General features: G+C 41.6%; 1 protein-coding gene and 1 long non-coding RNA gene across 3 annotated transcripts; one reads left to right on the forward strand and one right to left on the reverse strand.

Moving 5' to 3' along the window:
• Positions 1–152: 152 nt before the first annotated feature.
• LOC311017511 (deoxyribonuclease-1-like 2) lies at positions 153–13006 on the reverse strand. 2 transcript variants are annotated; one of them, XM_084015899.1, is made up of 10 exons: positions 12852–13006; positions 8138–8315; positions 7893–7981; positions 7393–7404; positions 3509–3595; positions 3317–3414; positions 2918–3030; positions 2654–2811; positions 1610–1706; positions 153–1158 (listed from the first exon to the last, which is right to left on the reverse strand). In XM_084015899.1, the coding sequence occupies exons 2-10, from the start codon at positions 8306–8308 to the stop codon at positions 1030–1032; spliced, it is 954 nt and encodes a 317-aa protein (XP_083872025.1). In that variant the 5' UTR covers positions 8309–8315; positions 12852–13006; the 3' UTR covers positions 153–1029. The 2 variants fall into 2 exon arrangements, with proteins under 2 accessions (XP_083872025.1, XP_083872026.1); XM_084015900.1 differs by lacking the exon at positions 7393–7404.
• LOC311017512 lies at positions 3535–5516 on the forward strand. Its single transcript, XR_014597636.1, has 2 exons — positions 3535–4291; positions 4324–5516. It is a non-coding gene; the product is annotated as an uncharacterized lncRNA (long non-coding RNA).
• Positions 13007–13265: the final 259 nt, after the last annotated feature.

Here is a 13265-nt window from a genome sequence, read left to right on the forward strand (position 1 = left end):
ATTTTGTTTAATGTAAAACAATATAGTTTGCAAAATGTTTAGCTGTGATTTGTAGTCACTGGGCTGAAATATTGTAACTTAATTTACAGTACTACAATATTTACAACTCAGAATTCTGTGTGTGTAAAATAAACTACTGTATGTCAACAGGCTTCATTCAATGAAAACTTCTTCAAATTTTTAATTTCAAACATAAAAAAAAAAACACACAAATACTAATAAATGTTTTACAGTTTCCTGACAAAAATTTACATCCGTTTCTGTAGAAGAGGAACAGACCTGAGATGGCGACAGAGAAAACAGATGGACAACAAGAGGAAATGTGACCTCTAAAATAATAATAATAATAATAATAGTTTACCGATTCCTCTGCTAGAAAAGTTACAGAATGTGTTAAAATGCAATATATACAATATTTACATTCATTAAGCACTGCTTTGTCTGTTGGCTGCGCAGGTCAACTAGTCCAACTCTCATCCTGTAGACATTATATTATATTTAATAATAATGGTTTTCTCCATAAAAAAACGGATTCACCATCTGAAAGCCAGAAACCAGAAACACTGTTCAGTTCTTCTTGTTACACAATTAATAATAAACACTAATGATGAAGAATATTTCCATCATTGTCGTCATCATCATCATTATCATTACTGTTAGAATAAAAACGTAGGCTTGTTTCACTTTGAAGCACCAAATCTGCTGTTTGAGAATAAATCTGATCTTTTACGGTTTAATTTTTAATTTCTGATGTGAGGACAAACAGTCATCGTCATGGCAATGAGGACGTTAATGCGTCTCTCTGGTGAGTGATAATGTTTTTAGTGTAAACGTTTTTAGTGAGTAAATTGGGATTGCAAGAAATGCTGATATGCTAACGAGATGATGAATCCTTCCGTCGGCTGTTACTCGGGGGTCACATGACACAACGACTCCTCTGCCTCTGCCGGCAGCCGTGTTAACAGACACCAGATCCTGTCGCGTAAGTAATCAGATTACTGGCTTTTAGAGAAAGTGTGCAGCGGGCGATCACGGAGAAGGAGACAGGAGGGACCGGACAACGGTGGCGAGGATCAGGAGGAGGGGCGTGGCCTGAAGGAGCAGGGCGGAGCTCTTTAGTCTCACCTCCACGGGGAAGTGGCTGCTGACCTCCAAAGCCTGGCGGGGAACAGGAAACAGAGTCACGACCACGACAACATCAACACATCATGTAGTTCAGATCGTAGAACGAAAACAGAAGTAGAAGGGACACGACCAGCTAACTAACTAGCTAACGAGTCAAATAGCCAACTATCCAAATAGCTAACTAGGTAACGAGCCAACTATCTAACTATCCAAATAGCTACTTACTCATCCGTCTCCAGAGCTGCGTCCTCTCTTCCTGGTGAGCTTTGACATCACTTTACAGCCCTGCTGATGTGTGTCGTCACCATGACAATTGACAACAATCACCATGTTCTTCTATTCTAATCACATGGCCTCTGTAAACTATTTAATGTCCGTTCTACTCCCGTTTTATTTCTGTGGATATTAACATCTGTGTTATATTAGAGCTATATTAGTGTTAGTGTTGTGTTATATTAGATGACAGACAGACAGACAGACAGACCTTGGTCCTGGGGATTTTGAAGTCTTTGGCATAGTTGTAGACTTTTGCAGAGAACGGAATGATGGCCTTCAGGAAGGGTTTCCCATGAACCACGATCCTGAAACACACACACACACACACACAGTAAAACACACACACACACACACACAGTAAAAAACACACACACACACACACACACACACACACACACACACACACACACACACAGTAAAACACACACACACACACACACACACAGTAAAACACACACACACACACACACACACACAGTAAAACACACACACACACACGCAAAGTAAAACACACACACACACACAGTAAAATACACACACACAGTAAAACACACACACAGTAACACACGCACAGTCACACACACACACACACACACACACACACAGTAAAACACACACACACACACACACACACAGTAAAACACACACACACACACACACACACACACACACACACACACACAGTAAAACACACACACACACACACAGTAAAACACACACACACACACAGTAAAACACACACACACACACACACACACACACAGTAAAACACACACACACACAGTAAAACACACACACACACACAGTAAAACACACACGCACACACACACACACACACACACACACACACACACACACAGTAAAACACACACACACACACAGTAAAACACACAGTAAAATACACACACACAGTAAAACACACACACAGTAACACACACACACACACACACACACACACACACACACACACAGTAAAACACACACACACACACACACACACACACACACACACACACACACACACAGTAAAACACACACACACACACAGTAAAACACACAGTAAAATACACACACACAGTAAAACACACACACAGTAACACACACACACACACACACACGCACACAGTAAAATACACACACACACACACACACAGTAAAATACACACACACACACAGTAAAAAAAACCTCATATTAGGTACACACCACACCAAACACACTGTAAAAAAAAAAAACTTATATCCACACACACACCTGTCGTAAGCACAGCTGGTCTCCTCGGAGACGGTCGTGTCCACTTTGTCTCCGATCAGCCAGGAAAACACCGTTTTGGAGAAAAGTCTGATGCTCTTCTTGTTGGCGCGGGTCATGAAGGCACAGCCGGCGTGGAAATCTCCCAGAAACATCATATTCTACACACGTACATACACACACAGCACGTCACCACGGTAACAGAACCTCCCTGGAAGAACACTGATATCATGTAGTTCTCCTTAGTACTGAATCGCATCTCCTCACCGTGTCCTTCCATTTCTTGCCGACTTCGTCAAAGACGTCGTACAGCCGGTCCATCTCCTTCACGGCTTGACTGGGATCAGTGTGTAGAGCAACCAAGGTAAACTTCTTGATCGCTGTAGGAAGGAAAGGAGGAAGCAAGGGAACAGGAAAGGAAGAGGAAATGAAACAAAGAAGAAGAGCAGAGGAAGAGTCAGTCCTGTACCAGTGAACCGTCCTCCATGTTAAAAACATACATTCCATGTATTTGTGAAGTAGAACAGTAGTGTAAACCACACATTGGATTCCATCATATATAGGAAGACTTCTGTAGTTTCCCAACTGGAGTAAAAGTCCTGCTGATGTCGGCGCCCTCGTCCAGCTGGAAACAGACACCAGTTTTTGTGTTTTGTGTCGACTCACCTGTTTTCTTGCTTTGGAACTGAACGGCGAATGGCTCTCTGACGAAGGACTGTTTCTTCTGGTACTGATGCTGACCCGTCACATTCACCGTGTCCCTCCTGGGTTAGGGGGAGAAGGAGGAGAAGGAGGAGGAGGAAGAGTAAGTAACAGATGATCCCAGGTCCAGAGACTGTCCAGGTGTGCTCGTCTTACCTGTAGATGAAGACGTACTGCTGCATGTCGCTGGGAGAGTTTCCCAGTCTCTTACTGGACACGGACTGGTAGCTGTGGTCGTGGTACCTCAACACAACAAGGACAAACCGGTGATGACCAAAGTCAAGCAGACATGCAAGTTCCCCAATCCAGACTCATCCTCACATCCACATCCAGACATTCAGGGATTTACACTCACAACAAAACAAAATCATGATGAACAAAACCAATCAAACCAACATCCGTGGGTTAAAAGCAGCCGGGCCGCCCCGTGGTGGAGGGAAACACTACATCCTACTGCTGCTTCTCACCTGGACGGTGACATCACAACACGTGGCTAATGATCAAACCCATAGACATACGGAACAGCAGTAGTTTTTTCAGAGGTCATGTGACTGCTACCAAAGAAAATGGGGATTGTTGTTAGTCGCTGTGGTGATGACGTCACGCATCATTGGGGATAGTAAGTGATGTCACAGCTCACCAGGAAGCAGCTCTGACACATCTGATGGATGTCTGGCTAGTTAGCTAGTTAGTTAGTAAAATAGCTAGCTATTTAACTAGGTTGTTATTTACTAAAGTGTTAACTAGGTAGTTATTTAGTAAAGTGGGTAGTTATCTAGCTAGTTATCTAGGTAACTAGCTAGCTAGTTAGTAAAACAGGTAGGTAGTTAGCTAGTTAGTTAGTAAAATAGCTAGCTATTTAACTAGGTAGTTATTTAGTAAAGTGGGTAGTTATCTAGCTAGTTATCTAGGTAACAAGCTAGCTAGTTAGTAAAGCAGGTAGGTAGTTAGCTAGTTAGTTAGTAAAGTAGGTAGATAGTTAGTTAGTAAAGCAGGTAGGTAGTTAGTTAGTTATTTTGTAAAGTATGTACTTATCTAGCTAGTTAACTAGATAGCTAGTTAGTTGGTAAAGTAGCTAGCTAGATAACGAGGTAGCTAGTTAGTTAGTAAAGTAGGTAGTTAGCTAGTAAGCTAGGTATCTAGTCCTTCTCCAGAGAGTGAGTACTAATACATTTTACTGCACAATGGGTACTTTCATTTCTGATACTTTAAACATATTTAACTCATAAAACTTTGGGATTTGTAATGCAGAGCATGCAGTACTTGTAATGGAGTATTTTTTACATTGTTGTATTTAAGTAGAGAATGTAAGTACTTCTTCCACCACTGAGACAGCCCTCAGCTAGCTCCAATGTTTCCCATTAACACGCAAGTTTGACAAAGCGTTTCCCCACAAATCCACACATGCACAACAAGCTCCAGTTAGACTGGATATGTAGGAATCAGGCTTTTTTTATCCCACTAGTGGTTTATACCCTCAGAATGGACAAGCATTTGTGAAGTAAGAAGAGCACTTCCCACAAATCCCACGTTGCATAGCATAGCCAACTAATACATATTTGCACACCCACCACCAGATGTTGTAAATTAATTATTCACCAACAATAAACAAAATGATTGTTCCCCATTAGAAATCACCAGAGTGAAAGGAGCTGCCTCGGGCGAAAAGCAAAGCCGCGTACCAGTCAGATAATTGGGGTTAAATTGGGTTGTTTCAGTGGAGTCTTTTGGGGAAAATTATTTATTTTGATATTATCAATCATGGATGAATGGAAACAAATGGAAGTATGGGTGTTAATACTATAGTAGTGATATAGTCCAGGAAAAGTACAGAAGAGTATGAGTAACATCCACAGTATTTATAGGATATTACGTTACACCAACAAGTGTAGAGGACTTCCTAATCTATACCCCATTCCTAAACTGTAAAAAAAACATCCGTCCAGGAACAGACCTTCTAATCCACCTCAGTACAGCTTTACATATTACCACACTAACCAAACTGCAAGTTAAAGTCCTGATCTAATTTGTTCCTTTATTTACTTGAATTGAGCACAGCAGCTTCCACTCTGGGATGTGGTGTCCCACAAGGCTTCGTACTCAGTCCCCTACTTATCTTTATGTACATGCAGCAAGTCAAGGTTTCCAGAAATATGACAAAGATTTTCAATGTTTCGCCGATGACACTCAAATCTATCTTTCTGTTCCCAGCTTTGGAATATGTATGTCTGTATGAACACCAAAAGAGTGTGAACACTGAAGATGTCTTGCTTTACAGGCAACACTCATAACTGTATTATTGTACTGCATACACCACTGATATTTCTTGAATAGTCAAATAAACTAACTTAATTGTGTGTGTAGTATTTAAACTGTACATGATAATTGTTGACTCAATCATGGCACAATAAAATGCATTTTTCTTAAAACATCCCAATTTAACCATCTCATATAAATTAAGTGTAACACTTTATTTTGTTTAGTCTGCTCAGCTGGCTATCAACAAATCAGGCAGTTTCAACAAACAGTCCTCTAGCTTTTGCCACTAGCTGTCTATATACACTATGATTTTTTATCACCACCTATACGTGATTTACAGTCAATTTGGCAAAAAACATTTGGGGAAAAATAGCATTTTGAGAACTACAGAATTGATTTAACTTACTGTAGGTCCAAGGTGCTCCAAAAGCCAACTGCTGGTAAACCCACAATAACTAATTTTTACATTAATATTTCTAGATTCATCTTAATGAAAGTTACCTTCTGAGTTGTCGTAAAGTGTGTCTTTTGACTTTTGATGCAGCTATGCTAAGTTTTTGTGCTAAGCTAGGCTAGTCATATTCTGTATGTCTGTAGTGGTTCCTTTAACCTGAAGGTTAAACAGACACATTACGAATTGCGATTTAAACTTGTAACTATGACTACTTGATGAGCTGCTGATATTGAGAATTTTCGTCAAGTCTGATCCCGAAGGGTTGCAGAGTTACTGAAACAACGATAACCCCAAATAAAGTGTTAGACTGCTGCAGAAATTAGACCTAAAACATGGAAATTGGCCTTTTTGTACTTCCCGTTCCCTCGTCTCAAAGTCAATGGGGTGTTTGAACACGTTTCATTCGTCTGTGGTCAACACAAGCTAAAGAGACGTATTATAAAGAGCATTGTTGACTTGATTACATTGTACGATGGCGTATTAGGGCCAAAAAAAAAGAGCCGAGAGAGGGGGGCAATATTCAGGGATATAAAGTGGCGATTTAGAAATTTAGAAATAGCAAGTTTGCAAGTTTATAAAGTGGCAAATTTACGAGTTTATTACGATGCCAACAACCGGCATCTATGTTAGCTAACTTCTCATGAATGTACGCATTTATTTTTCTAATGAATCCATCCCAAGGCCAAATTGTCATCTTATGGGTTTTTATTGATTGTTGGGCTAAGATGCTAGCAGTAGCTTTCACTTGTTGTCATAGCAACGTCGCAACAGCAAACATCCGGTGTTAGCGGAACCAAGCAAGATGTTTATATCGGATATATATTAATTAACTCGCATTTGCCACTTTATAAGCTCGCAAATTTGCACTTTTTTTCTTGGAATATTGCCCCCCTCCCCTTCTGTTTTATTAAACAACTAACTCCGTCGCAACAATGATAACTTAACTTCCAAAAAAAAAACATGTAATCCAAGCAATGATATTTTCCTAAAACACAACCAAGGTATCGAGTTCTCAATGTTAACCACCTTTAAAAGTCAACGTAGACAACTTAACTTTCGTAAGGCTACGCAACCTCACGGATGCAACAAACATACTTTTCCAAAACTACGATCTTTTTCTAAACACAACAAGTGGTTTTGAGGGAAGCGCCATCATAGACGTTTCTGTTCAGCAACCCATTGGCTTTGTGTGGAGGGAACCAGGGGGATTCTAGGTCGTCATCCCTGCAGCGCTCTATTCTTACAGGCATTAGGATTAGTAAAGAGGGCAAATAAAGGAGATGATTAATAACGATAAGATGACGTTCCACATAAAAATCCACTGTACCTGTCAGTTTCCCTGTTGGGAGGCAGACAGCAGACACATAATGACTCATCATTATATTAATACATGATGCAGTAACCCTGTCATGACGGGGTTACATTCTTAAATCCTTCGGTTGTGTAGGCGACGTTTTGTTCATTCAAACATTCAAACAGACTTTACATGTGATGCTCCACGCAAAGTCCCGTTTAACAGCTTCTATAGCTCAATGAAGAAGCGTTTTTATAAAACATTCATATTTAGTAATCTGAACTGAACTGTAAGAATTAAAAGTATTTTCCGGCTCATTAAAATGGTCAAATTCAAATGTACAAATATTAGCTACAAACAGTAAAGATACTGAAGGAAAACATTTGTTATGTTCGTTTGAAAGTAGGATAGGTAAGTATTACCGCCTCTATGGTTAATAAATGACTCATACAGAGCTACAGACTTACAGAGCTACAGACCAGAGAGAAGCAGCGGTTGTAAGTGTGACCTTCTTCTGTAGTTTATTTCTGTACCTGTTCAGAGAAGCCAGCAGCTTTTTGATGGTTTTACCATCAGGATCCACCACCTCCTGCAGGAGACAGATGTCATAGCGAGCCACAATCTGCACACAGACAGGCAGAGGGGCAGACAGACACATTCAATTTAAATCACTAGTTTTGTTTTCAGTTTCTTTGTAAAGATGTGCTCTGAATGATCAAATTCGCCAAAAACCATATATCTGTGAGTGCATGTGTGTGCGTGCGTGCGTGTGTCCTACCCGTGTCAGAGTGTGTAGCACCCTGTAGTTTGACGCTTTCTGGAAGTCGAATTTCTGCACATTGTAGGCACAGATGTTGAATCCTGAAGCTGTTGCTCCTTGGACCAACAGGATGAGGAAAGAGGAGAAGAAGGGGAGGAGGCGAGGAATACGAGGAGAGTGCCACCTCATGGTTGGACTGTGGAGAGAGAGGAAAACAAAGAGAGAACGCTGATGTAGTTTCATGTTCGTGGATCGATTTAAAAGTACAAAATAAAAGGACTTTTTTACGACATACAATACTACAACGGGACAACGAAACTACAAGACAACAAGACTATTAGAAAACGAGACTATTAGACAACGAGACTATTTGACGAGACAACGTGACTGTTAGACAACGAGACTATAAGACAACAAGACTATTAGACAACAAGACTATAACCCAACGAGACAATGAGACTATTAGACAACGAGACAACTAGACTATTAGACAACGAGACTATTAGACAACGAGACTATTTGACAAGACAACGTGACTGTTAGACAACGAGACTATAAGACAACAAGACTATTAGACAACAAGACTACAACCCAACGAGACAATGAGACTATTAGACAACGAGACAACTAGACCATTAGACAAGACTATTAGACTACAAGACTATAACCCAACGAGACAACGAGACTATTAGACTACAAGACTATAACCCAACGAGACAATGAGACTATTAGACAACGAGACTATTAGACAACGAGACTATTAGACAACGAGACTATTAGACAACGAGACTATAAGACGAGACTACTAGACTACAAGACTATAACCCAACGAGACAACGAGACAATGAGACTCTTAGACAACGAGACTATTAGACAACAAGACTATAACCCAACGAGACAATGAGACTATTAGACAACGAGACAACTAGACTATTAGACAACGAGACAACTAGACTATTAGACAACAAGACTATTAGACAACGAGACAACGAGACTATTAGACAATGAGACTATTAGACAATGAGACAATTAGACAACGAGACTATAACCCAACGAGACAACAAGACTATTAGACAACGAGACTATAAGACGAGACAAGACTATTAGACAATGACACTATTAGACAATGACACTATTAGACAATGACACTATTAGACAACGAGACTATTAGACAACGAGACGAGACTATTAGACAACGAGACTATTAGACAACGAGACTATTAGACAACAAGACAATGACACTATTAGACAACGAGACGAGACTATTAGACAACGAGACTATAACCCAACGAGACAACGAGACTATTAGACAACGAGACTATAAGACGAGACAAGACTATTAGACAATAGCCATGTTTCCATCCAAAGTGATTCGAATTACTGGGAAATGCGCATTCAAAGAAATTCGAATCATGTGTGTTTCCATCAAAAGAACGGACTTTGGTGAAAACTACAAATTTGCGCGAGTTTTCTAAGTCACGCGAGATTTTCCGCGGGTTGGCATGGCAACCAGCCTGTAAACATTCCGTCGTCTTCCTGCCGGTGTTTTGATGTTTTACAATGGAGAGAGGACTTCAGTCATTAATTACACTCGCTCAAGTGGTGCTCGATCTTGCGGCGCAGTTGGTCCTGGCCATTAGAGGGGCTGTCAGGAGGAGAAGACAGCAAGCTGCCTTAATTAATGCCCTGGCCCAGCGAGAGAACCGTCTCCGCCGCCGACGCCCCTATGAGTGGGAAAGGAGGCGTCAGAGGTGAAAGTGCGGGGTGAAAGTGCGCTACGTCACACTTGATTCGCATACAGCTGTTTCCATCCCATTCGAATCAACCAAAACCCGGCCATAGCGAGCGTATTTCATTTTGTGCGAATCAGGGGATTTTAATGCGAATCATCATCATTTTCCGATGCGATACATCTAGATGCGCATCTAAACAGCTGATGGAAACGCACCTAATGACACTATTAGACAATGACACTATTAGACAACGAGACGAGACTATTAGACAACGAGACTATTAGACAACGAGACGCATCCCTTTCAGGACCAACATCTGCGTCTGAGAAATGAAAACAGATGTGAAACAATGTGGTGACTCAGTCCCGATACGTCTACAAAGTGCTGAACAAGCAGGAAGAGGACAAGAAGGTGGAAAACTACTGGCTAAGAAAAAGGAGAGAAACAAAACTCCACGTGAACCAGGCGGCAGTCTGCAGGAGGCCGGTGTGAGATTTAAAAAATCTGCACCAGCGTTTCTCTCATTTTCATGTTCAAAGAGAAAGCTGGTGTGAATGTGAAACAGGTTTACTGGTCTGACTGGTCCGATGGAGGAGTGAGAGCATGTTCAGACCTGAGGGGGGAAAGAGACCGGTACAAACCACTTCACTGCCGAGGCCTGAACCAAGATCAGAGTCCTGAAGGTGTACCAGAGGCTTGCACAAAAAATACAAACCAAACTTACAATAAAAGGGTCATCGAGTGTCTGGGATACTTATGATTTATGTATCAGAATCCAAGCAAGCTAACAAATGAACAAATAAATCACGTTACTGTAGTCACGTTAGCCAACATGAAGCTTTGGTTTAGAAAGTCTCAAATTTGAGTTTATTACGATGCTAACAACAGCATCTATGCTAGCTAGCTTCCCATGAATGTACATTTATTTTTCTAATGAATCATCCCAACCTGTAACAACGCCTCGTTAAGGTCCTTAGGGTGATGATGTTGATGCTTATTGTTAATTTTATTTATATGAGGCCAAATTGTCATCTTATGGGTTATTTATTGATTGGGCGGTTGGGCTAAGATTGACAAACATACGGTGTTAGCAGAACCAAGCAACTTGTTTATATCTGCTATATATATTTAGAAACTCTGTTTTTCCTACAGTGGTCCTAAGTCGCCGTCGTAACAATGATTACTTAACTTATGAAAAAGGTTAATCCAACTTTAACCACGTTTAAAAGTCAAGCAGTAGCTTAACATACTGTAGTCAGGCTAGCTAACAAACAGACTCTGGGGTGTTTAATGAGTCCAGCAGTGACTCAGTCTGGACTGGTTCAGGCCTCCATGCCCCTCCCCCAGACCCGGAGGTGGAGGGACCAGTAGAGTGACTTCTGTTCAAACACTCCCTACACACACACACACACACACACATGCACACACACACACAAAAGATCTATCCGTCTATAAATACATACAATATACAAGTCTGGATCTAGTGTTGGTGGAAGGCCGATGACCCTGAACGCAGCATCAACAGAGAGCATCGGTGGAAACTGGAAGTGAGAACATGAAGTGAGCCTGTGGTCGTTCACATTAACTTTGAGGTGGCGCACTCTGGTGTGACTCGTGACAAAAAAAAGGGAAATCGCACTAATTTCAGGCAGCAACCTCCAGTTCTGAAGAGTGAAGCGAAAGCTAAAGGGCCTTAAAGCTGCATTCTTGAGGGGGGGGGGCTTTAGGGGGCGTGGCTCCCATACAACTACACTACACTCTCAATTACATTTCAGGGGAAACTTCTATTTAAGATCACAGTTTAAATCAGGAGACAACCTCCTGTTCTGATTCGTGACGCTGAAGGTCCTTAAAGCTGCATTCGCCCTGCTGGCCACCAGGGGGCGACTCCTCTCTGGTTGTATAAAAGTCTATGAGAAAATGGTCCTACTTCTCTCTTGATGTATTATCTCAGTAAACACTGTAAACATGAGTTTATGGTCTCAATCTGTAGTTGTAAGACTTCTCCAATCCAGCATGATGTTCATTTAGTACATTATGGTCCATTTAGAGTCCAACAGACCAGAAAGCAGGGGATTCTTTAGGGGGCGGGGCTTACCTGCTGATTGACAGGTCGCTACCACGCCACCATTAGCGACTAAGATGACTATAACGTTAGCTGTAAAGTTGAACCTTGAATTATAGAAGCTAAGCCAACACCAGAATCCACATGGATCCAGATCCGGTAAGGTCGTGTTAGTCAGATCCACCCGTCACTCCTCCAACAGTCCAAATATGGTCACTTCCTTCTACTGGTTGCAAAGAATCCAAGAGATGGTGATGGGCCAAAATGTTGAATTTGACGCCTCAAAACCAGAGTTCACGAACCGACGGGGGATTGTCGGATTCAGTAAACGTAAAAAAAAAAGCTTGGTTTGTCAGTTCTGGGCTACCGTAGAAGGTGGCACTGTGATTATACATCCATGTAAACATAGTTATGAATATTATATTCCATTTATGCCACTAGATGTCACTAAATCCTACACACCGATCCTTCTCAGACTTCTCAAACACAGAATAATACTAATAAATACAGATACCTGAAAATCTACTTAAGTAAAGTAATTAAGTATTAGTACTTCGTTACTTCCCTAATCCAGAGGAAGGATCCCGTTGGCTTTAGCGGAGGGGAAACCAGTGCGACGATAACAACGGAACTACGTCATCACGGCAGATACGTCAGACGGTTAATCAGTGATCAGAGGGAAACAATGTGCATAAATACTGGAGTTAATCTTTAGTTGCAACTTTATCTGAACTGTTAAACAACGAGAATACGGCTGAACATGTTCCGCAGTGTTGAAAACAGACGAGTTTAGAGGAGATTACATCAAAATAAAACTTTAATCAGCTTCAACACTTCCTTAAACTTCCAATCACCGATTCAAACCGGCTCCGAGCAGACCCAGCAGCCGGTACTGGTCCGGTCCCGTCAGGGCGGTGCTGCTGGTTTTTCTTACCTGTTCAGGTGAGCGTTGGGCGGACCGTGACACTTCGCTGCTGAGCTTCCTGTTGCTGCTGCTGCTGCTGCAGGGTGGAGGCTCTTCTTCAACCTGCCGCCGCCACACGTCACAGCCCCGCCCACTCCAGGTCAGGCCACGCCCCCGTCTCTCCCGCTGCGTTCAACCACTGTGGGAAAAGACACTTCTTCATGAGACAGCTCCCAGTGGTCGAGGGGTCAGGATCTCTTCTTTCTCTGACATGTTGAAGACAACAGGTAGTAATCAATTTAAAAAAGATTTTTCAACTCACTAATATCACATGATGACGAAGTGGAAGAACAGGACGAAGCCTGCTTGCTCAACATTTTCCCACAGCCATTAAACTCCTGTTTCAACACGTCCAACAAAACACAAGACGTCATTTTCATAACT

This window comes from Eutrigla gurnardus (assembly GCF_963514095.1).
Source record: "Eutrigla gurnardus genome assembly, chromosome: 8".
NCBI lineage: Eukaryota > Metazoa > Chordata > Actinopteri > Perciformes > Triglidae > Eutrigla > Eutrigla gurnardus.